This window comes from Elephantulus edwardii, unplaced genomic scaffold (genome assembly GCF_000299155.1).
Source record: "Elephantulus edwardii isolate Elephantulus edwardi_28Jun2011 unplaced genomic scaffold, EleEdw1.0 scaffold00054, whole genome shotgun sequence".
NCBI lineage: Eukaryota > Metazoa > Chordata > Mammalia > Macroscelidea > Macroscelididae > Elephantulus > Elephantulus edwardii.
In genome coordinates this window covers 13,927,037-13,953,621 of record NW_006399804.1, presented here as the reverse complement: position 1 = coordinate 13,953,621, position 26,585 = coordinate 13,927,037, and the positions used below count along the sequence as shown (strand labels likewise).

Sequence of the window (26,585 nt, the reverse complement as noted above, 5' to 3'; positions counted from 1 at the left end):
GAAGCTCAATATCAGCTGTGAAAACTAGGCCAGGAGCTGATTGTGGAACAGACCACCAATTACTCATATGCAAGTTCAAGCTGAAGCTGAGGAAAATCAAACCAAATCCATAGGAATGAAAATATGACTTTGAGTCTTTTCCACCTGAATTTCAGAAGTGTTTCAGGAACAGGTTTGAGACCTTGAACACTAATGAGCGAAGAGCAAAGACCAGATGAGCTGTGGGAGGATATCAAGGGTATCATCCAGGACGAGTGCAAACGGTCATTGCAAAGACAAAAGAGGAAGCGAAGACCAAAATGGATGTCAGAAGAGACTCTGAATATTGCACTGGAGCGCAGAGAAGCCAAAGCAGAAGGAAGAGTTCAAAATACTAAAGAGCTGAATAGAAGATTTCAAAAGGCAGCATGGGATAACAAAGTAAAATATTACAATGAAATATGCAAGGATCTGGAGTCAGAAAATCAAAAGGGCCGAACTTGCTCAGCATTTCTTAAGCTCAAATTACTGAAGAACAAATTCAGACCGTGAGTTGATATAATTAAGGATGCTTTAGGCAGATCCATTAAATAAAGTGGTATAAACAAAAAATTGATATGCTTATACTCATTCATATAATCATATATTGTACATATACTTTGTGTTTTATATCCAGTAGTCTTTTGAAAATGAATTCTTCCATTTACTTGTTAGACTTGTTTCCTGTGTTAAGATTTTAATTTTTCCCCTTCGTATTAGCAGCACAACTCCCTAGGGACTGCACCACAAGAGCTCCTTTGAGGTAGTCGTACTCAACCTCCTATGGTCAAGCTGGAACTAGCTCCTAGCTGACCTTTCCATTGATTTCCAAAGGAGATGGGCCATTTTTCTCCCAAGGAACAGCTCGGGGATCAAGTTGCAAGAGGAGCCCAATTTCTCTAAGAGTAGCTGGGAGATTACAGGAGGAATTAGGATGTAAACAACTATTTTTTTTTTTTAGGACATAAACTGGTGTTAAGTGGGTATTTTCTATTTTCCAGGCATGAGTGAAGTTCTTTATTATTATCATCATCATCATCATCATCATTAATAATAATAATAATATTGAAAATATACAGAGATTTTGGATTTCAGTTCATCATTGTTGCACATTTCTCCCCGTCCACCCTGAACCTCCAGTTCATTCTTCTCTTTGAAAAGTAAAAGAAAAATTCTTTCATTGTTATACAGTCTCTACCCCCCCACTTCACTATGCAGCATTCATTCTGGATTCATGTCATGACAATAATACCTAATCATATATACCTTTTAAAATGTTCTCTCTCTCTCTCTCTCTCTCTCTCTCTCTCTCTCTCTCTCAATGCAGTATACATAATTTATCCCATCTTTCTCAGTCTCACCCCCATCCCGATGTCAGTCCCTTTTACAACAGTGGCACTATGCAGTATTTGTCCTTTTGTGACTGAGATATTTCACTCAACATATTGTCCTCCAGATTCATCCATTTTGAATAATATTTCATGAGTTCCTTGTTTTTCAATGCAGTGTAGTCTTCCATTGTATGAATATATCACAGCTTCTCTATCCATTCATTTTTTGATGGACACATAGGTTGTTTCCAACTCTTTGTTATTGGGAACAAAGCCATGATAAACATGGATGTACCTATATCTGCTTCTTTGGGGTATATTCCCAGTAGTGGAATTGCTGGGTCAAATGGTATTTCTATTTGCAACTTTTTGAGAAAGTGCCATACCGCCTTCCTTAGTGGCTGCACCTTTCTACACTCCCACCAACAGTGAATAAGGGTTCCAGTTTCTCCACAACCTCACCAGCATTTGTTGTTTGCTGTTCTGTTAAATTTGCTATTCTTACTGGAGTGATATGATATCTCATAGTTGTTTTGATTGCATTTTTCTAGGGATTTGCACCTTACTAGGGATTTTGAACACTTCTTCATGTACTTGTTGGCCATCTGAATGTCTTCCTTGGTGAAGTGTCTGTTCATATCCTGTGCTCATTTTTCAATTGAGTTATTTACCTTTATCTTTTTTTTTTTTTTTTTTAAGGGCAAGAGGGAATTTATTTCAGATTTGAATCTGGGCCGCGTTCCAAACCGTGCCCATACAACAGGGAAGATGGCCGCGGCCCCGATTCTGGGCTGTCCTGCCTATTTAAAGGGGAAAGCCCGCGAGAACAGGGTGATACAGGATTGGCTGATATTTACCTTTATCTTGTGGTGCTCAAGTGTTTTATAAATTCTAGATATGTCTCTTACTTGACATGTCATTGTTGTTATGTTGTTACGTGCTGTTGAGTCTCTTGCGACTCTCATAGCAGTCCTACGTACAATAGCCCTAAACCCTGTTCTATCCTGTGCCAATTGCACTGCCTCTGACATACCTATCCCGATTATCCCATTGACTGAATCAGTCCACCTCATAAAGGGTCTTCCCCTCTTGTGTCGTCCCTCCACCCTCCCAAGCATGATGTCCCTCTCTAAAGACCTGTCTCTCCTTACAACATGTCCAGAGTATGTCAGATAAAGCCCCAGAATCCTTGCCTCCAAGGAGCACCTTGGTTTAATCCTCTCCAGAATGAATCTGTTTGTTTTCTTAGCAGTCCATGGTACAGTCAATACTCTTCTCCAGCACCACAGTTCAAAGGCATCAATTCTTCTTCTATCCTCCCTAGTCATTGTCCAACTCTCTGATGCAAAGACCATAACCTGTATCAGTCGCACCTTAGTCTCCAGAGTGACACCATTGCCAAATACTTTTTTCCAGTCTGTGGCTTCCCTTTTTACCCTGTTGGAGAAGTTTTTGGATGTACATAGGGATTTGATTCTTAGACGGTCCCACTCATCTATTTTATCCGCTCCTGGTTGTAGATTTGTCAGGATACTTGGAAGACTGTTTATGTTGTGGATTAGGACTTCTAGAATTCTTCCAAGCTTTTCTTTAACTAAGTTTATAGTCCTTGGTTTTAGTCCTAGGTCCATGATCCACGATTAAAGCTCTTATAGTAACTACCTTATTTACTTCTCAAAATAAGCCTGTGTAGTAAAACTGAAGAAGGTGATCCAGTTGACTGTGACTCATGGGACAGAGGAGAACCACCCGCTATGGTCTCTAAAGCTGTCATCTTTAAGGGAGTAAATGTAGCTGATCGGTTCCAAGTACTGATCTTTTGATTAACAGCCAAATCTTTTAATCACTGTACCACCACAGAGCATTAAACCTATTTAGTAGATACTATTATTATTCCATTTTAAGTACAAAGACATGAAGATTTAGGTAGTTAAATATATTACCTATGGGGTAGAACCGAGATTTGAAGTCAGATCCTTTTATTTCTAGGATCTTAACAGGTTATATTTTATTTCATTTTTAAAAAGGAAAGTGTTCTGGACACTTTCTACTTGTTTTACTTTGTCTTAGTTCTTATAATGGTCCTCTATGCTTGCCTTTGGGGCAGCAAGGAAAACAACTGGGGAAAGTTAGACTCTGACTTTCAGGCATTAGGTAGAGGTGGTAGTGACAGGAGATTGACATGCTGGCTGTGGCTCTGGGGCCAGTGTGTGAGGAGGAGAGGGCATAGAATGGGGAAAGTCTGAGGAATCTGAATACTAAATGCTGTGAGCAGTGACAGGCTGCTTTGGCATTTTCTAAACTAGAGCAATACCTTCTGAAAAGGATTTCTTTTTTAGCCCCTGCCTTCCCCAAGCAAAGAATGGAATCTGTGACTCTTGAAGCACAAATTGAGGATATCTCTCCTCTTTAATGGCTTTTTATTGTTTACTGGCTGAAGATAAAGCCTTTTAATATGAACTACCCAACTGCATTTGGGAATTTAGAATAATAGAATTTAACCTTTCATGTTAAAAAAACTTGGTTCATTTTCTAGGACAAAACCCCCCAAACAACTTAACATACATATTCCAGGAGATCATGCACCTTCTCCCATCATCCCCTAGATGAAAAACAGCACATTGTATCTTTTATTGCTAGAAGAATGTCTGCCTCCCGCCCCCCAAGTTAAACTAAAAGCCAAGTGTAGGACAATCAGTTGCTACTTGTGTATTGAAACTATTAGAGTATCTATGAGGAAAAAAAACAGGTTATGTTGAGCAACTTTCACCACCACTCTGATAAAAAATTACCAGTTCCCAAATAACTATTGAAATACAGACTTCCCCCTACCCCCATGACAGTTTTGATCTTTATACTATGATGGGAATGAGAATGTACAAATGCTGGATTGTCTTAATATGAGACAGATTGCACTTCTCAAATGGATAATTTACTGAGCTCATTTTTACTGTGGTTGTTGACTCTCCATAGCACTAAAGAAATGTTTAGTGTCCTGGCCATTTTATTTAAATTATTGTTCTGGGAACTAAGGGAATCTGATCTGTGGTGAAGATTCTGGGAAGTGATTCCAAATAATCGCTATATATTGTGCTGATGTGAAAAAGGTTGATGGTGTGGTGCTTTTTGTAAATTAGTTTATACCAGGAAGTTGGTTTCAGTGCGTATAGCCCTCTGCAGTCATGTCCTTACAAGAATTACTCATTTGTATAGAGACGGTGACAACATATGCCCCACACTGAAGCCAAGTGCCACTTGTTCCCAATGCTTTCCTACAGGAAGTCTGTTGCTTCTGAGTGTGTAGTCTGAGAAAAGTCACAACCTCAAAGCTTTGTTCTTAAAGTGTGTCTTATGGCATAGTCCAGGGGTAGTTACTGTGCTAACTCAGAGGTCATGCCTTTGGCAGTTTGAATCCAACTGAAGTTCTGTGGGAGAAGATTGACAGTCTCCTGCCATGACATTTACAGCCTTGGAAATACCTGTGGAGGCTCAGCTATGGATTGGCTTCAGTGAATTGAGTTGAATTGTTGAACACAAGTGTAGGCACACACTGTAGAGGTCAGAGGAGGTTCTGAAGGCAAAAGCATTGTAAGGATGTCTGTTTTAACTCTCAAAAAAGCAATTTCAAATTAGCAGATCTATTGCTTTTACTTAATAAAAAGAGCACTATCGTGTAGACACAGTCACTAAAACAAATCTCACAAGGCCCATAAATATTGTACCCAAAACTCCTTCCTAAAAGGAAAAAATAAAATTTACGTCAATACCTTTTTAAACCAAAGAAGCTTGTTGAAAAGAAGAGAAACATGAAGATCTTAGATATTTGATTCTCTCTACCTTCACATTAATCTCTAAAATCTATAGAATTCTTTTCATTAGGCCATAATAGGTTGGGCTTTTTTTTTAAATTTTATTTTTTATTTATCCTGGCAAGATGATCCTAAAATTCTTGTGGAGAAATAAATGGCTGCATTTTGACTTAACTAAATATCAACAGCGTAGAAAAAAAATATAGGAATAATGTTGGCCCAGAGAGTGGCACGGCAACAGAACATACTAGACACTTGGCATAGACACTTGGTATAGACATTTGTATGTGGGAGTTAAGTAAATAACAAGTGATATTTTAAACTGGTGGGGTGAGATTAAATGGTGTTATTCTTTTGGAAAAAGATAATGTTAGACCTCTTCATGAGTGAGTTAAATGTCAGTGTACAAACTCTAAAACTGTACAAGTTTTAAAAATTCATAAGAGGAGTCTTTTTTATTATATTCCAATGTTGTTGTTGTTAAGTGCCGTCGAGTCGCAGGCGACTCATAGCGACCCTTTGAAGGAGAGTCCTCGACGCTTGGGTGCCTTTCATCCTCTCTCCAGGTTCATAGGGTTTCCGGAGGCAAGCTGTTATGGAAGTGGATGCCACTCCTCCTTCCAGTATATTCCAATAGGGAATGCTTATTTTAAATGTGTGACTATAAAAGTGAAACTTGATATGTTTTTGGATACCTCAATATAATGTGTCTTTATGTAAGGCCACTGCTTTATTTAGGATAGGCAAAACAGCAAGTAGTTTTTAAAATTGCTTCCTGTGCATCTGACAGTTGGTCATTGAATAAGGATGCCAAATGAATTGATGCCTTTGTCCTGTTGTGTTGGAAAACAGTTCCGAATGTCTCTTGGACTACCAAAGAACAAACAAGTGTAACTTGGAGGGAGTGCATCCATGATGCTTCTTAGAGGCAAGGATGGTGAAATTTGGTCTCACACTTTCAGCATGTGATGTGTGTGTGGGGCCAGTCCTTGGACAATGGGAAGGTGGAGGCTCGGCAAAGGAGAGAAAGACTCTTAACAAGACGGATTGGAAAAAGGGCTATACTAATGGACTCAAGTATATCAGAGATGATGTGGTGGCACAAGACAGGGTAGGGTTCAGATCCGCTGTTCACAGGGCAGCTATGAGTTACAGCTTGATGGCACTTAACAACAACAGTAATCAGCTGACAGTTCAGAAAATGCAACAGCTTAAGTATAATACAAATTTATTTCTAGAATGGTAACCAGTTAGGGTATCATGGCAGATTAATTTATTGCTTTCCACTATAAAATATTTTGGGAATGCAGGCTCTTTGCATTTCCTGGGTCTTCTGTCATTTGGGGCCTTATCATCTGTTTCTGATCAGTAGTAGGGGGAGAGTATGGAGGAAGCATATCAGTTAAAGACCCCAGTCTAGAAGTTGTGCCTAGCAATTCCGCTTCTATTGTGTGGTTGAGAACTAAAAATCTGTGTAAAACTAGCTGTAGGAAAAGAGGAGAAAGGTGAACATTCTAGAAGATGTAGTGCTTAACTAGCCAGCCACTTTCCATCTACAAGTGAATTGTAAAAAGGGAAAATTAAGGTTCAGAAGCAGCTGTATCTGCCTCATAACTAAACTGTTAACATTATGAAAAGACAAGTTATGCATTGACAGAAATTGTAACCTTAGGGAGAATCTATGTCTTGTTCATCTGAACACCAAATGTTGGCAAGTATATGTTGTTGTTAGATACCATCAGATCGATTCCCACTTAAGTAGCAACTTTTTCAAATAGAATGCCATTTTCCAAGGATTGGCACTTCCTGACAACATGCCCGAAGTATGAGAGAGACTTGCCATCCTCATTTCTCAGGAGAACCCCGTAGTTGCATTTCATCAAAGACAGATATGTTTGTTCTTGTGGTGGTCTGTGTTATATTCAATACTGTTAACTAATGCAACATTTCAGAGATATCAGCTCGTCTGTCCTTCTTGTGTACTGTCCAGATTTCACATGCATATGAAGCAGTTCAAAATAGGGTCGCTTGGGTCAGGAACATCTTTGTCTTTGAACTGATATCCTTGTTCGTTAGTGCTTTAAAGAGGTCCTTATGGCTGATTTGCCTAATGCAATGTCTTTTGATCCTTAACTGCTGCTATCACAAATTTTCATTGTGGATCCAAATGAAATGAAATCTTGGCTAACTTCATTTTTTCCTCCGTTTATTTTATTATGTGAGAAATTTCTTGCAGCATGATTCTTTGATGATGAGGGGTAATCTGTACTGACGTAACTCTTTTTTTTTCTTCAATTAATATTTCTAGGTAAGAGTCTAGGTAACAACAACAACAACAACAAAAAAGTAAATATTTGTAGGTTTCTTCTATAGTCAGGGAAGCCCTGGTGGCCCAGTGGGTAAAGAGTTGGTCATTAACCCAAAGGCATGCAAATTTAAATTCACTAGCTGCTCTCAGAGAGAAAGTAAGGCAATCTGTTATTTACAGCCTCAGAAAACCCAGTGAACGGATAGCTATGAGATAGCTCTGACTCAATGGCAAATAACAAAAATACCGTAGTGCAGAAGAAATCATTTAAAAGGATATTCAGTTGTAAAGGATTGAAAACTACCATATTGTCCTTCAAAGAGTGGAAATGCCACACTTACTGTCATTACTCTTATTTAACTACTGTTAATAGTTTATTATTCAGCTGTCAAAATAAGTAAGCCGAATCTGGATGTATCAACATAAGGTTAAGTGAAAAATCTAGTTGTAAAGGAAACAGTGTCATTTATTTACACTGAAAAATAACATTATGTATGGGGTGTACATATTTGGCATCAACAACATTATGCAAATGACAAAACCTTGATGCTGAAAGTGAGAGCTGCTTGAAGAAGATGAAAGACTACAGCCTGCAATATGGATCATATCTCAACATCAAGTAGACATAAATCCTTACCAATGGGCAATGTGTTAGATGGAGAGAAGATTGAAATGGGCAATGATTTCATCTTACTTGGATCCACAATCAACATCCTTGGTTCCAGCAGTCAAGAGATCAGAAGATGGTACTGCCATCTTCTGTCAGAGAAGTCTTCTGTCAGAGAACTTTCCAAACTGGTGATGAGTTGTTTAAAGACCAGTGGGATCCTTATTCAAGCCATGGTCCTTTTATCACTGCAGTGCATCTGAGAGCTGGACAAAGTGGAGAGTGAATAAAGACAAGTAGATTTGATGCCTTTGAGCTTCGATTTTGAGGATTACTGAATATTCCCTGGATAGCCAAAAGGAAAAAAATATATATGTCTTAGAGAAAGTACAGACAGAGTGCTACTTAGTGACAAGAATGGTGAAGCTTTGTTACACTTACTTTGAGTGTGTTAAGAGAGGCTATTGTCTGGAGACATCATGCTTGGAAAGGTGGAGGGTCAGCAAAAGAGGTGAAGACCCTTATTGAGATGGATTGACACAGTGACTGCAGCAATGGGCTCAAGTAGATGATAGGACAGAGTTCAGATGTATTTTTCATAGAATCATTATGAGTCTTACTAGAATCAACAGCACCTAACAACAAGATATTTGAAAATATGAAGGGACATATCCAGGAATTTTAGCATACTGTCTTTCTCTTAGAAGAACAGGAGGGAGGAGGGAGGATGAGATAGAAGGATGCATCTTGAGCCATATCTGTTACAATTTATTTCCTAAGAAACCTGAAGTAAATATAGTAAATCAACATCACTTTTATTTTGATGCTAAGCGAACAGGTATTTATATCATTTTCTTTACTTTTCCCAAGTGTTTAAAGTATTTCAAAATAGAACATTTATAATTGAAACATCTGTACAGAAGTAACTTGTATTTCCTGTGATGCTAAACACTGTGACATTGATGTGTCAAATGTGATAATGGTTACCCATGGTGGACATGGTGTTTGATAGAGCTCCTTGACTAAAATAAGCTTTTAAGCAGGAGTGGCATCCACTTGCAAAACAGTTTGCTTCTGGAAACTATGAACTTGGAGAAACAATGAAAGTTATACAAGTGTTCAGGTCTTTTGTTCAGAGGGTTGCTAAGAATTATCTATGAGTCAATGGCACTTAACAACAACATAGAAAGAGCTCTGTTGGCCTAGTGGACAGAAAGTGATGCTACCAAGCCAAAGGTGGGTGATTTTAAATTGTGGCCCTCAGTCCTGGTTTCAATTGTTTTTGGTCAAACATTCTTCTAAGCAGTATAGCACTGCTCTGTGCATTGCTGTACAGAGGTAACTCATGGTTGCTGAACACTGTGACACTGATGTATCAAATATGAGAATGATTATCCATGGTGGATAGTGTTTGTTGGAGCTCCCCGATTAAACAAACTTGGAAGCAGGAGTGGCATCCACTTCTGAAATACCTTGCCTCTAGAAACCCTATGAACTTAGGGAAACGATGAAAGTTTTACAAGTGTTCAGGTCTTTTGTTCATAAGTTAACTAGGAGTTGTCTACGACTCAACAACACTTAACAACAACAACAACAAAAGATAGAAAATAATTGGAAATAATACTCTATATGTTATGATAAGTGGAAAAGAAAAAGCAGCACATAAAAACAAATTCTAGGTCACTTATTATTACATGAAATAAAGGCAAAATGAAGGGACATAGAGGAAAAATGCCTTTTTCATTTTTTATTTCATAATTTACTTGAATTTTGCTTGGAAGCAGGAGTGGCATCTGCTTCCGTAATAGCTTGCCTCCAGAAACCCTATCAACCTGGAGAGAGGATGAAAGGCACCCAAGCGTTGAGGACTCTCCTTCATAGGGTCGCTGTGAGTCGCCTGCGACTCGACGGCACTTAACAACAACAACAATGACACTTGATATGCTAGTCATTTTTCATTTTAGCTCCACTAGTCACACAAGTAATTTGAGTTATCTTGTCCTGTGTTTTTTTTGTGCATCATTGTGTAGGTTCCTACTCATAGTGACCCTCCAGAACAGGGTAGAACGGCTCCCGAGGGTTCCTAAGGCTGTAATTGTTAAGGAAAAGAGTTCTGGTTGTGTAGTTACTTATTGTTAGGCTGCCAACTGAAAGTTTGCTGTCCTTAGGGAGAATGAAGAACAGTCTATTTCTATAAATATCTACAGCCTCGGAAACCTGATTGAGAGCCCCTATGGATGTGGAAGAACTTGCCAGGCAGTGGGTGGTTTTTTATTTTGAGTTATTGTCTTGGTTTAATGTTTTAGGCATTCTGGACTCAACAGCATGTGGCATTGTGCATTAGATGTTACATTGATAACAAAAAAAAATCCACTCTCATGAAGATTACACCTTAGAAACTCAGTCAGAAAACCTCCAATTTAATTGCCATCAAGTAAGAACGGACTCATAGCTGACCCATCAGTGGGGTTTTGGAAGGTTTAAATCACATGGGAAGAGATTACCTGTCTTTCTCTATCAGAGCTGCTGGTGGATTTGAACTGCATGTGAGCAGCACACCTCCTTACGCATTAGGCTAGCAGGTGTCTGTGTGACGGGAAATACCAATTACAGGTTAAGCACTATTGCTTGTTGTTGATAGATGCCTTCAAGTGAACTATGACTCTTATTCACTCTGAACAACACATTGGAACCTTGCCTCTGCTGGGCTATATCCTCAGTCTCCGCCTAGCTGAAGTCCATTGTTGCTGTCACTGTATCAGACTCATTAAAGGGCCTCCTCTTTCACTGATCCTCTCTACCTTACCTGAGATAATGTCTCTTCTCAATGACCGGCCCCTTCTGACATCATGCTCAAAGTATGTGAGATGAAGTGTCACCATCCTTGCTCCTAAGGAACGCTGTGTGCACTTCTTCCAAGATTTGTTGGTTGTTTTGGTGATCCCTAGTATAATCGGTAATCTTTATCAATACCATGATTCAAAAGCATTGATTATTCTTACATCTTTCTTATTCATTGTCCAAATTTCATGTGAATATGAAGCAACTTAGAATACCTTGGGTTAATGGAAATTCTTTCAATTCAGTACTAAAGAAGTCCTGGACAGCAGATTAGCCCCAGCAACCTACATGTTTTTTTTTTTTTTTTTTAACCTACATGTTTTGTTTTCTTCACTGCTGCTTCTTTGTGTCTTGGTTGGGTATCCAAGTAAAAAGAAACCTTGAAGCTTTTTCCTCAATCTTTTTCCATCCATCATAATTGCCTGTTGGTCCAGTTAAGATAATTTTTGTTTTCTTGATGTAGCAATGTTGTTGTTGTTGTTTATGATGTGCCATTGAGTCCCATGAAACTCATAGTGATCCTATGTACAGCAGCTGTGAAGCCTGTATTGTGCTGAACAAGTCTGACTCCAACACACCTACTCTCATTGTCCCAGTTACTGTATCAAGCCTTCTCATCTGGGGTCTTCTTCTCCTGCACTGTCCCTCCACCCTTCCGAACATGATGTCCTTTTTCATGGTTCAAATTGTGAAGATGGCCCAGGATGGGGCAAGGTTTTGATCTGTTATTCAAAGGATCATGATGAGTATTGTTAACTCAAATGATACCTAACAATGACAACTATTTTATGAAACATGCATCTTTTTTTCTAGTGATGATCTTTGCTGTTGACACTTCTAAGAGCATTCCTATTTTCATTTTATTTTTGCAAGTCTTGTTGGTTTGTTGTTTGTTGGTTCCCCCCTACTTTTTCTGGCATATTTAATATACTGTATTTTCCACCAACATATAATTCAATTTTTCTTTTGTCATTTTTCCCTTGACAGATTTCACAGGCATGTAAAACAATACACAAACATACTGAGTAATTCTTTTCATTACTTTTCCAGTTATTATATTACAGTCTCTGAGTTCAGCATCATAGTAAAACATAAATCAGTCGACTCCATTGACAGACTCGTGGTAGTTGCACTTGACTTGAACTGGTTAGAAATCAAACCCAGATCTCTGATATACAAGGCAAGAATTCTACCAGATTACATTAGAATTTTTAAGTAGATGAGTGTTTTTCCCCCCTTCTCTGGATACTATAAATTATAATTTAAATAAATTAAGTAGTATCGGTGTTTTTGGAGGTAGTCAACAGTTCAAAATTAGTGCAGCAGTTCTTAGTTTCACACTAATTTAGGGAGCTCTAGGATCATAGTCCATAAGGAGTTACCCTTCTAACCCAAAGGCAGCACCTCTCTGACAGTTCAAAACCACCAAAAGCTCCATGAAAGAAAGATGCGCAGTCTCCTCTTTTGCGATTTGCATCATCTCAAAAACCTTCCGGAGGGTCGGCTCTGAGCAGGTTCCCACATGATGGCTGTGAGCACAGTGATTCATTTTTTTAAATTATGCAACAAAGTAAAACATGTATTGCTATAACGTCATCAGCATCTTGACATTCAAAGAAGACATTTTAAAAACTCATGCCAAGTCCAGGAGCACGCAGTTGTATGGCTTGGGCTGAGGCCCTGCAGAAGAGAGAAGATGAGCATGAAAGGGGAGTTGACTGCTTTTATGTTTAGGAAACAACTGAATACAGACGAAGTGGGAAAATAACATGTTCTTCTGGGGTGTAAGATTTTAGGTTTAGTTATAGGATTAATGCAAGTTAATGGAGTTTGTGTCCTGGTCTGTAGGGAGTTGCTCTGTCAACCAGAAGGTGAGCAGTTCATATCCTCTTGCTGCTTCTCGGGAGAAAGGTGGACAGTCTCCTCTTGGGGACCTACAGCCTCTGAGAACTCATTGAAGGGTCAGCTAAGAGTCAGTTCTGATTAGGTAACAATGAGAATAGAGAGTAATATAGACACACTAGGGAACATGAAGGAGAAATGTAAGGGGGGAGAGGTGGAGAAGCCATTCATAATTCTCCAGTCACTGAAAACTATCATGAACATTTGTTCTACATCAGCCCCGAGTGCTTTCTACGCTGTGTAAATGGATCATACTCATGAAGCATAAAGTGAAATCAGTGCAGAACAAAGATGAGATCTTACTCTACGAAGCCAGGTGACTTAAATTTTAATCCCAGCTCAGCACTTCTTGCTGTAGGATCACAGCAAAGTACAAATGTCTGGTGTCACTGTTTAAAGTGAGGGTGATGGTGATTGTACTTCTTAGTGTTTGTTAAGGAATGAAGATACTGAAGTTATTAAAGACATCATTACAAATACTACTAATAACAATTATTAGGTAATACAGGCACTTGGTAAACACCTCACAAAGAGAAGCCTCTCAGATTATTTTAACAGGGAAGCAGACACGAAAACAAATAATTGTAATTAAAAATTAGATAGAGTTTCTGATAGGCTTACCTCAGTGTTATATGGGAATATCACCTAATTCTTGGTAACTGTTTAAATGGAATAAAATTAGACTTTAGTTATGTGTATTTCGGTATGAGTTTTTGTTTTAAATTATAGCTTAATAGCTTCTCAAGACACATCTTACTCAGTTCGAGCTTGTCTTATTTAAAATCTATTTCTTAACATAATGTGATCAATGTCTAAAGGTTCCAATTGATGATCTAAAAGTGTTGCTCCAGATCATTCTGGTAATATCATAAGTGTCAAAATTCTTTCCCTGATGCTTTGCATTATGTACCAGGTAGCCAAAAAAGGTAACACAATCCTCTCTTAGCAATAGCATCTGGCTAATCAAAAGAAAATCTATCTTCCAGACTCTTCACAAAAGAGCTTGGCTTTGAGTATAATTAAAGAGTGCATTATTTGATACCTATTAAAATCAGGAAATTGGGAGGTGCAACTGTTTTTCCTATATTATGGAAGACAGTTTTCTTCAACTATAAAGAAGAGGAAGAGATTAAAGTAACCTTTCATGTATAAACTTTTAAATGTACCTTTTTTAGAAGTTGAACTTGATTGAATTTAACTACTAGGAGTGGCACATTTGCTGGTGCAGTTTTCATTTCTTTGTAATCCTAAATTTTTTTAGGGAACAATTTATTTCACAGTACATTAAAACAGACCATCTTCTCTTGGGTAGTGCTAATGAGAAATTAAAGATGAACCTAGTTGTTTATAATGTATTTTTTTCTTGTTTTACAATGTGAAGAAAATGCTTTATTTCAACTAACAGCTTATGAGAAATGCCTCAAGTTATGAGAAATTTGGAAATGTTTCCTTTAGAAGGGGAGGGAAAAGAATAAAATGCAGAAGGATTTCCCTATGCGTGCACAGGTGTCCAGGGGGTGTAGGTGCAGATTCGAGTCCAGCACCAGTTTCTTCACTGTTGGCAGCTTTTTATGCCTGAAACCCTCAGAACGTGGTTTCCAGGTTATCACTTTAAGAATAATTTATCTTTAGCAGAAACATAAACTTCAACCAGTACTTGAAGTATTAAAATAATGTGTTTAGGAAGAATAAATTTTAGAAAAAAAGAACATTTTTACTTTGGAGAAGGAGGTTCAGTTTTTATGTACATTCTATTTGATGGGGATATTTTCCCCCTCTCCGTTCAGTTAATGTTGTAAACCCCAGGCACTAGTTCATGGATGAAGCATGTAAGCATGTTTGATGCTTGTAGTTTATTCCAAAAGCATGAGTGTTAATTTAAATCATGCAATGGTTTGTTACTGTTTACAAATATAAAAATGATACTTAAATGTCTGGGATTTTTGGCCAGCAGGTAAGCTTATATGCATTTGGTTTCCTTCCAGATTCATGAAAAGCTACACTACTATGAGAAGCAGAGCCCTGTCCCTGTCCTCCATTCAGCAGCAGCCTTGGCAAATGATGTAAGTGTGCCTGTCTGAGATCACCAGGACGTGTCCTCCCCAGACCTGTCTGCAGGCAGAGCTCATCCTAGCGCAGACATGAGCATGTAATCCTCAGGGTGGATTAGAAAGAACTTGCAAATGTTTCCCAAAGTTCTGTCATCAGTGAGCTTATGTGGGTATTATTTTGCTTTTCATTCACTTTCCTATTCTGAAAATTTTGCCTGTAGATACCCTCTTGCTCAGGACTGGTAACTGCGTCATTGAAATTGTAGGCTGTGACTCTGTGGGGAGTAGAGCTGTCAGCTGTTAGTGTTTCGAGAAAGTCACAGACTGAGAGGAATGCTTTGGAGAAGTAAAGACAGATGAGATAGCTAGATCGCTGACAGTACTAAAAAATGACAGATACTATTTGGGGAATGAGGCACATGCAATACATAAAAAGACAGGATTGTGTTTAAAAACGGATTATAAAGCATAGTAATGATTTATGGATATTAAACCTTTCCAAATTACCTTCATAACCAAAAAATAAATTTTAGGAGCAATTGGCATTGATGGAGTAGTTAATTTCCTGTAGCTATAATTTTATTTTAAACTAACTTGCTGTTTCTTGCTGTTAACTCTCAGACTTGGATGAATTGACAGCACACCTGTATAAACTATAAGGGACACTGAGCGAGACTAGAAATCTCTTCAGTGTGAAAGCTAGTTTTGGTGATATTCTGTAGCTTATTGGTTGCTAAAAGAAAAAAAAAATCTCTTATTTTGTTAAAACAAAGCTGTAACACAATTTAATGAACTATCAGTGCTTTATACTTTATTTAAAAAGTGGTCATTTTCAGAAGTTAATTTTTATTTATATAGTTTAAATTCTATTTTTGAAAACAAAGCATTCTTAGTCGTCAACACTCAGATTGTATACTATTTAACTCCTAAGCAGTTTCCTTCTATATTTATCATCTATATTTATCTATAGAGATTTGCAAGGAAGCTGGCTTCTGCATTATAAAACCAAATCTTCTGAAGTGAAGGTGATCAAAGGCATAGTTCCACTACTAAGCTTTAGGTACCCCTTGAGATAGTCTTGAAACATTTATTATCAAGGTCAGAGAAAACTTGTTTCTAAAACAATATAGTTAAAACTTAAGTATATTATGAGGATACTGCTTTTCAAACGTATTGAGAGTATCTATGCTTATAGTAGAATAGAGTGCCCCTTATAATTTATAAGAGCAACACATTTAAAAGAAATGCTTTTTTTATATGACTAAAGCATGCAAAGAATTGTTTTGCTCTTTTTAAGTTTAAAATTCTGTAAAAATATTCTTGAAAAAGTAAAAAGCCATATTTTGAAACTTAATTATTGAATGTATGATTACTTTTGATGCATAATTTATAGTATGTCCTTCTTTTGGAGAAGAAGTATGCTTACAGAGATGAGAATAATTAGAAACAAGGGGTAAAAAACCCAGAAGTTTCAATCAATGTATATTAATAAAAAATGAATTTCTATAGTTTTAATTATATGTATTTCATTGTCATTTTCCTTTTACTCCTGCTTCAGACTTAGTTTTCTTCAAATATAAATTATTCTCCTCCTCTTCTAGCCCAAAATTGAGTAGCAATTCTTATAGGAAAATCTTTTAATGGCCAAGAGGCAGATTCAGACTTTTGACACATTTATTTTTTTCTTCTAAGTAATTGTCAACCTGTAAGTCATTTTATTAATTTGGTTTGCATTTAACAAATTTTTATTCTGTAGGTAAATATTCATAAATGTCTCAGCCATTTGCTCTATAGGGGTATTCTCATTCTTTTTTACCCCAGCTCTCAACAGCATAACTACTGTGGGTTTTTGGAAACTCTGTAGATTTCACCACCTCATTCAGGTTTTTTTTAAGGGTGTAAAAGCTTGATCCAGTCTTTTTACAAGTGGTCCTTTGTCTGTGTGCAGAAGACCGTCCTCATAAATGAAGTGCTGGGCTTTGCCCTCCTTGCAATAAATCAGAAAGTGATCACTGATATAATTACTTTAGCTGTATTCAGCCTGAGCGTGGGTTTGCCTTTGGACTACTAAGGGTCTAAAAAGAAGTGCAATGATAGCTTCTTTTCTCTTGTGTTGTCTTCTCTTTAAACACTGGAAAGTGAAGGCCTTGAATGAGGCAGATTCTCAAGTTGTCACACACCACGTACAACAGTGGTCTTACTAAATGTTCTGTCGATGTACTCTCCCTTGCAGCTGGCGGAAGAGCTTCAGCAAAAGCCATTAAATAGCGAGACCAGAGAGCTGTTGAAACTGCTGTCAAAACCCAACGTCAAGGTGAGGACACGTGACACCTGCATTAAGTATGTTCCAAAAGGGCCATTTTTCTCAAAACTTCAGAAGAATGTTGTTCCAAGCATCAGTTTTCAAACAAATGAGTTTTCAGAAAGCTCACAATATTTTTAAGAGCCTAAATCCTATTTGAGAAAAAGAGTTGAGCTTTTGATTAGAATGTTATGACAAATTGCAAAAGCCTTAATGGGAAGCTCAGAATTGAAGTTGGCAAATAAAATGTAGCTTCAAGGTCATTTTCCTTTCAAACAAAGTTGAGAGAGAAGAATACAGGGCCTACTAATGCTTTTGTTTAGGTTCATTTTACTTAGCCAGTTAATGGGATTCCAATATACTTGACAAATGTGTCTAATTTTCTATAAGGTCATTTCAGCATTCCCCTTTCTCTCCTCTCCTTCCTTTCATCCCTCATCAATTAATGTTTCAAAATATCCTATCAGTTTCCAAAGCAGTTTTCCAGTGTAAAATTCCAGTAAAATATTAATAGATGGATTTCAATTTTCCCAGATTTTGCCACTTGCTTTCCTCTAAGTGAGATTGGTCTGCTAAACCTGGTGGCACAGTATATACAGCACGCAGCTGCTGACCAAAATGCCAGTCATTTGGGCACACTAGCTGCTGTGTCAGGAACAGTCTTCTGCAGGAGATTCCTGTAAGGTCACTATGCATTGGCATTGATTGGATGGCGACGTTATTTTTGTTCTGAGGATTAGTCTACAGAAGGCATTTCAAACTTTTCCTGCTAGTCTCCTAAAATCATAATGCACTCAATCTTCTAACACACACATTTTGGACTTGACACTACTGCACTTGTATGTTAAATATAGTCTCCTGTTTAAAAATTAATAAATGGATTAATAATAAAAGTGATCCATTCTTCATGATGATTTCTACTGAGAATGTACAGAGTTGAAAGAACATTTCTGTTGAGATGCAATAACTGATTAGACCCCTTTTGAAAACTCTCCTTTTGAACTGTGTTATATTTGGTCTTTTAAATTCATGGTTTAAAAAATTACTGTATTAAGTAAAAGGTAACGTGGGAACATTTATGTTGTTCTATATAGTTTCTAATCCTCTTTTGCCTAGTTGATTCCCATTCATAATGACTCTGTAAGGCTGCCTCATGAGATTTCTAATATTATGAATCTTGGTGAGTACAGACCGCTATGTCCTGCAGAGCAGCTACCTAGCAATTAGCTGTCAGACACTTAACTCTTTTGCCAACAGGGCTCCTTACAATTTCCAATACCTGTAAGTGAACTTTTTCATAATTTGTCCTGCTAACATTAATAGACTATTTATAAGAACTCTCAGGTCAACATAATCCTAAATGCTTGACCTCCTGTATTAAGTCTGTGATTATTGACATCAGTAATTCCTCCTTTTGTTTCCTAGTTCCTTTATGTTCTTTGGGTTAGATGATTTGCTAGGCCTTAGAGGTTATAACTATTGTGACCTTACGTAGCAGGCTGGTTTTGGAAAAACAGGTGAGTGATGGGCCAGGATCCTGTAGACTGGTGATTGTGGTACGGCTGGATGGTGATTGTGGGTGATGGAGGCTGGTGGTGTAGAGATTCGTAAACAGCCAAAAGTTATGTCCCAGGCAACTGAGCTTCTTCAAAAGAAAAAAGAGCTTGGTGTTGAGGTTCCATGAGCTTATTATATAGGGTGAGGCTAGTTTTCCATCCTAATCTTCTCTTCTTAATACAATAATTACTTCAGCACAGAATAAACAGTTCATCATTGGCTAGAGAAGACATCTGAATGATAAACCTTAGACACGCAGATAGACATAAGAAACACTAATGACATAGTAAGGAGCCCTGGTGGTATAGTCCATAGCTGTTTGAATACACCACACCAGCCACCTTGAGGGAGAAAGATGGGCAGTCTTCTCCCATTAAGCTTTAGTTACTGATGAAGAATTACTGTGAGTTGGAACTAACTCGATGGTTGTGAGTGTGTGGCGTGTTGGGCTATTAGCTGAAAGCTCAGAAATTAAAATTCTGTTCTTCTGAGGGAGAGAAGTGAACCAATTTCCTTTCATGAAGGTGCATAGCCTCAGAAACCCAACAGAGGTTCACCATAAGCCAGAGTCAATTAAACAGTAGCAACTAGATGTTTTTTGCTTGTTTTGTTTGTTTCAAGTAAAGATTAAATACCAACACATGAACGTATTACTTTAAAAGACAATGGGACTATAATAAATAATGTGAGGATTTGTGTTTCTTGAGTTCCTGTAGGAGGTCCTGTAGGGAGCTCCGGTGGCTTCGCAGCAAGAAGCTGCACTGCAATCATGAAGGCACACTGTTTGAGGCCACCAGCTCCTCTCGTGCAATTAACTGCCTCTAGAAAACCCATTGGAGGGTCAGCTGTGGGTCAATTCTGACTCTGTAGTACACAACAATTTTAGAGGTTCATTTAATTTTTACTCTGAAAGAAAAAAGGTGATCAGATTAGAACAGAACAGCTGCTTGGTATTCAAGGTTAAGTGTGCATAAAGGTTAAGAGCTCAGAGATGATACTTCATAGAGAATGCTCTGAAGATCTATCTGCTCATTAGACTGTTGAAATGTTAGCATCAACCAGAGTATAGCAGTTACAAAGATATCATTAAACTCTTTTTTGAAAGTGTTCTCTCGAATAGAGGAAAGTATTAGAAACCAAAGAAGAATATTTCTGACAAAAAAAAAAAAGTGAATTTTGGTATTCTATCCAAAGATCTTTGAAATGCAACAGCTAATAAGAAAGAGATTATACTGGATAGAAACTGGTATTTGGCTGGTGAGGAAGGCGAGGCTTAATGTGGTTTTATGAAACTTTGACAAAATTTTATGATATTTGAAGAGTTAAACTTTATTATGGAGAAAATATTTTAGATAATTCTGTATTTTTCATTTCATATTGTAGTGTGACTCAAAAGTGAGAGGACAGCAAGAAAGATGTATATTGAGGAAACATGTGTCCAGCCATGTGGTATTGCAGTTGGCAATGGGAATTTCTAGTTAGCCAGTACTGGGAAGACAATATCTTGCTTGTTTTTATAATCCAAAATTTGTGTTAATTTTCTTAAAATAATTTATATTAACCATCACTTTAGATACCACATCTATAGTTAATCACTTTGAGAAGTCTAGCCTCAAAATAAGTTTTACACTATTTCAGATATGACCCATCATTGTTTTGTGAACTGGAAAAAACTTTTTAGGTAACAGTGGAATACGAATTCTATAAATGGCTTTAAGCTGACATAGAAAGTACATAAACTGTAGTTTTCAGTTATTGGGCAATCTCTGAGGGAGTTGCACTTACCCAAAGGCCAGGCCACTCTGGTAGTTCAAATCCACCAGGAAAGAGAAACAATCTCCTCCCATGCTATTTCCAGTCTTGGGGACCCAGTGGAAGATCAGCTTTGAGTCAGTTTCAGCACGATAGCAATGGTAGAGAATGAAAGTGATAGAAATGTCAGATCTTCAAAAGGAAAAACACATTAGAGGTGTGACACACCATGAGTGCTAAATCCAAAGCTGGGTGGGTAGTGTAGGGTGGGTTGTGGGAAGGGACTGCTGAAGAAAACTTTCCTTAGGAAATAGCATAGAAGTGAGACTCTAAAGGTTGAGTTTGAGGTACCCAGAAGAGGAGTCCAAGAAATGAGGGTGAGTTGGGGGTGTTTGTTGCTAGGCACCATATTTTTCTCTATGAATGCAATAGATCTGAACCTGGCCCCATCCATCCTGCACTGTCCTCATGATCTCTGTCACATTCAAACCCATTTTGATAGTCACTGGCTCAGTCCATTTTGTTGAAAGTCATTCTCACTTACTCTGACCCTCCACCTTTCACAGTATGATGTGTCTCTTTAAGAATTAATGCTTCCTGAGAACATGACCAAAGGGAAACCATGTTTCACCAACATTGCCTCTATGAAGCACTCTGCTTGTACTTCCTTTAAGACAGAATAGTTTTGACTGTCCATGGGATGTTCAGTACACTTTGCCAGTACCATAATTCAAAGAGTTGAGGGAAAGATGAGAAAACTATTTTAGATAAAGTAGATTGTAAAATCCCCCCAAAGGAAAGCAAAAAGGAATTGTCAAGCTTGAAAATACAGAGTAATTTCAATATGGCTGAACAGTAGCTTGTGAAATAGGAAACTGTAATTCTATTGGAACTGGACAATAGAGCCTTTTGATCTAGGTGGCCAGATATCCTGGTTTATGCCTGTGATTCAGGTGCTATTGTTTGTAGTATTGCTTTCACTTTGAATTGTTTCTCTGTTTATATGGGAACATTCTTTGTGAATGGGCTAAAAAAAAAAGTGAATTTTATTCTGAAACAAAGAATTACTGAAAGGACCCTTGTCACCAACCTAAATAACTGTTTTTGGGGTGCTGCTGGTGGTGGTAGAGTAGAGATAATGGATTACTGATTACAGGAAGGTAGAAATAAATCAGGTGAAATAAAATTATGGTTCAAATGAAGGAGGTAGGGGATGGATGAAATTGGGTGATTTTAAAATACAATGCAAGGATTGAGACAACTAAGTCATTTAGGAAAAAATTAAAATCCCTGTGAGAATGAATTCCAGAAATATGGAAAGTGAAAGTGTAAAACAGTAGAATCATGAGAATGTTAGATGAAAAATTTATATAAATAAAATCATAGAATAGACAAAAGCATTCACACCTGCAGTTAACACGTACACAAATGAAAAAAATGCAAAAGTCCATGAGATTGAAAAAATTATGTAAATAATTTATATTCATCTTTAATAAGATGTGATAGTTTATCATTTTGACTTTAATTTTATCTCTTGCAAAAAAAACCAAAAAAACTGGGTCATTTGTCTTTAAGGTATAAAGTACAGATCTATCAGAAAGTTAGATCCCAAAGGGACAGACTTCCCTCCTTGAAAGGATATAAGGAGAGGCCTTGATGAATTTTTAAAAATAAACACTTTTTAAAAACCCCCAAAACCAGCGACTAGATACAGGGAAAATAATCCATCTCAACAAAGATTAGAAAAGGCTAGAAATATTTTTTAGATGTTTTATTGACTTGCACACAATTATTCATATATATTGCTTGATTCATGTGCATTGTGTTTTTCATACCACACAGGGACTTGGAGTTTACTACCATTGTTATATATTGAGTCTTATTTTCCTAATAATTTTATCTTCATTTTTGTAAGCTCGTACAGAAAGAGGATAAATATGTACTTTTAAATAGTAAAATTTAACATTCTTTCCATTATGAATTGTAAGCATTGCATTAGTTTAGAAATGACTTCCAGTTCTTATTTATAATGGTACAAAGCTTGTCTTCCTTGTTTTCCTTTGCCTTTTTAAAAAGTTTTTACTTTATCTGAAATTTTTAAATCATCTACCTAATATCTGGGTGTATGGTGCAAGACATAATTCTTGCTGTGATCTCACAGCCTCGAATTATCTTAACTAGTAGAAATATTTTCTTTATTATTAGAAATATTTTTAATTCTTCATAACTAGTAATCCAGTTATTCTTTTAACTGGTACAGATTCCTAGGAGATTATACTTGCCAAAACCTGATTTCTATAATTTATCTTAAATTTTACTCTTCTGGAAGAAACTTGGAATCCTTTTTTCAATGTTATGAGAAACCCCAAGAGGATGCTGTTGAGCTTTATAATACCCAAGTGTGATTTAGTCATTTTTATGGGTTTATTATTACTCTCTTAAACTTGTATAAATCTTTAATGTCTCTAGTAATTCTGGCTCTAGGCATGATTTTATGTTTGTGTATATAATTTGTTTATATGTAAGTATATATACATATGTTTTTATAATATACATGTGTCATGTATGTGTATCATGTGTGTATGTCTATATATACACATACAAATAAATTGATGAGTTTCATGTATAGCATAATTTTTTCTCATAGTTTCTAACTAGTATTATATATTAAAGACTGATCTTTAAAATATTAACATGTCACTTTACAGAGTTACCGTATTTATTTTAATTTTAAAGATTCTTTTGTTTTATATCACATAAAGTCATGTCACTGGTTTTGATGTTGTGTACCATGGAATCGGGACCACCTCATAGCTGACCTTCCAGTGGATTTTCAGAGGCAGTTAATTGCACAGGAATTGGTTGCCCATCTTTCTTCCAAGGCAAATTCAAACCATGTGCCTTTGGGTTGACAGTGAAAAATTCCTTACCACTAGGAGTTTTTTAACTTTTCATTTTGGTTTTTGTGCCTCTCACTGTTCCCCCCTCAGCCACACTCACTCACACACTGTCATTGCCTTGGTAAGGTTTACAGGGAAAAAGTGTTTAACACTTTTGGTTACTATGGCCATGCTTTTGTGTGCTCTGGTTTAGTGGAGATAACTCTGCTTCTGTTATATATGTTTTTTCTTGATTTCTAACACAATGCTATTATGTAAAGCACATTTTATTTTATTTTTAAAAAATATGAGTTGTGTCAAATGCCATTCTGATACAGATTGGTATGATCATACATTTTTTACATTATTTAAATAATAATATATATACCTTTATCTTGGGGGGGGTTCTGTTCTCGAAATTAAATCTTCATGGCTATTGTAATATTCAGGTAGCTATGAATTGCTAATACATTATTCAGGCATTTATTAAGTCCATGCTGACACTAAAATCTACCTATCATTCTGATAGGGAAATTCATTCATACTGTTTTGCCATGGCTTTGGAAAAGAAATTGAAACTTTTTTCGTGTTTTTATTGTTTCTTGGGGTAGTATAAATAACACAGAAAGGTTTACTTGAATACTTTTGTATTCTGTACAGCCCTTTCATCCTGGTACTATCTATGAGGATAGATTTTTTACAATGCTTTCAGTTTTTGGTTTTCAGACACTTCTAAAGTTCTCTTGCTAATCTATATTTAATTTCATTTTCTTTAACAAATTTTAAACTTCCATGAGTATTTTTATTTTTCAATTTTACACTGATTTATTTACAAAGTTTGAATACGTTGTTTTTCACAAAAGAGCCTTCTCATTTGTCATTGCCGTTAATTTCTTTGCCATCAATAGTGAATTTTGAGAACTTATTAGGACAAGTTTCTTGGAAAAATTTCCATCCGTTATCTCTTTATATCTCATGAAACCTTACTGAGAAGGTGCTGTTATATCCATTTTAATCATTAGACATACTAAAGCTTAAAAACTTGCATCTAAAAATTAGACTGCACATTTAGTAAGTTGCTGTGTGTGTATTGCAAAGATTTCTGTGTTCTGTACGAGTTTGTCCTTTCTATTGAGAGGTGGAACAGTCTTATTTCCTCTTTCTCTAGCACATATGTTTTGCCTGAAACTATGACTCAGTAGATACTTGCATTAAATGCAAATTATTAAATGTACAAACCTGCTTTCCTTATTTTATTTTATCCTTTACTATATATTTCTGTCCCCCCCCCCTTTCTTTGCCTTAACTCATAATACTATAAAATTGTGAGTGTATCCATCTCACTATTTAGGAATCTCTTGCTCCAAAAGAGTGCCAACACTTTTCCTTTATAACCCATTGCCCTCAAGTCTTTATTAATTAGAAAATGTCTTATCATTCTATAGCAGAACTCAGTTGAGATCTGGCAAAGGTTTATAAATCACACCCAATGTGAATTTGTTGGTTAGTTGTCATATTGTTGTATTTTTAAAATCTTTATTTCCAAGAGAAATAAGAAAATAAAAAAGAACTTTTAAGAAACTTCTATACTAGTATTCATTCACAATAGCCTAAAAGTGGAAAAAATTAAATTCCTTTCAGTAAATGAATGGATCACGAAATGTACTATAGATAGATAGATAGATATAGATAGATACACACACACACACACACACACACACACACACACACACACACACGCCCACAGTGGAATTACTACTAAGTAAGAAAACAGTGTTGATACCTGTTCCTGTATGGATGGGGCTTGATTATATTAAGCTGAGCAAAATAAGCCAATTACAGAAAGACATAGATTTATATGATTTCATTTACATAAAAACACAAGAAAGATAAGTGCATAGAGATCAAAGTTTATTAATGGTTACTCAAAAGGCAGAAGAAAATTATGGGAAAATTTCATTAAGGATAGAGTTGTACAAAAGAGAAATGAAATTGTTTTCAATGAAGACGTATTGTGATGGAAAGTCTGCTGTTAGCGACCTCTGCAAAGTACTAAAGAGCAACGGTGTCAATCTGGAGACTAAGGTGTACCTGACACAGGACATGGTCTTTGCTATCACTTGCTATGTATCAGAGAGTCGGACAGTGACTAGGGAGACTAGGCGAATTGATGCCTTTAAGCTGTGGTGCTGAAGAAGAGTATTGAATGTATCATGGACTGCTAAGAAAATGAACAGACTCTTCCTGAAAGCATTAAACCAGCTGCTCCTTGGAGGCAAGGATTCTGAGGCTTCGTCTGACATACTTTGGACATATTGCAAGGAGGGACCAGTCCTTGGAGGGGGACGTCATGCTTGTGAGGGTGGAGGGACAGCACAGGAGAGGAAGACCCTCGATGAGATGAATTAATTCAGTGACTAGGGTAATCGACTTGGGTGTGTTGGAGACAGTGAGTTTGGCACAGGACGGAGCAGGGTTTAGGGCTGTTGTACATAGGGTCGCTATGAGTTGTAAGAGACTCAATGGCACATAACAACAACAAAGTTGTATAATTGTAAAAACCTGGAAATGGAAAGAATCATGTGAGAAATATACTTATAGCAACCTCAAGGGATATTTTTCCTGAGTTTGAATGTTGACGGTCATGGTTTCAAAAGATGTCCCAGTAAATTGGGTTTGAAATATGTGTAGTGCTTCTGATCTACTTATTTCATAACTAAGGTCCAAGCATCTTAAAAGCTTACAAGAAACCATGCTATATACAGTTGGCCCCTGATTTGCTGAAAGCAATAGAAGATGAAGAGTCAGGAATATGAGAAAGATTAAAATATGTGGCTAATTGCCTCCATGAACAACTGCCATCTTTGCCACGAGATCACAGTTGCGTCGTATCCAACTGTAATTACTCTGAATTTGATCAAAGATTCTGTAGAAGAACTTCAATCATATGGGAGGAATATGTGAAGCAGAATTTAAAATTCTCATGAATTCCAATTTTTTGGTTGATAGGGTTTTAATATTCTTCTTTTGAGCCCTAGAGCCTTGAAACTTTTCTGAAGCTAATCTTTAAACCTTAAGCCAAAAATATTCTGAGGGCTTCCTAAAACCAAAGAGCAATTTAGTTTATTTGGTGAACAATATTATGCACTGAGAATTATGCGCTCTTTTAAAGTGGTACAACACCTAGAAAGATTAGATATGAAACTTAGGGAACAATGAGTTTATCTT

The 26,585-nt window shown here is 36.8% G+C and overlaps 1 protein-coding gene across 1 annotated transcript in view; it reads left to right on the top strand.

Moving 5' to 3' along the window:
- Positions 1-26,585, top strand: part of MPP7 (membrane protein, palmitoylated 7 (MAGUK p55 subfamily member 7)) — a 151,360-nt gene that overhangs the window by 31,574 nt on the left and 93,201 nt on the right. Inside the window, exons 2-3 of the mRNA XM_006887090.1 lie at positions 14,802-14,879; positions 17,101-17,181. Coding sequence (XP_006887152.1) covers positions 14,802-14,879; positions 17,101-17,181 — 159 coding nt within the window. The remainder of the gene's footprint in view (positions 1-14,801; positions 14,880-17,100; positions 17,182-26,585) is intronic.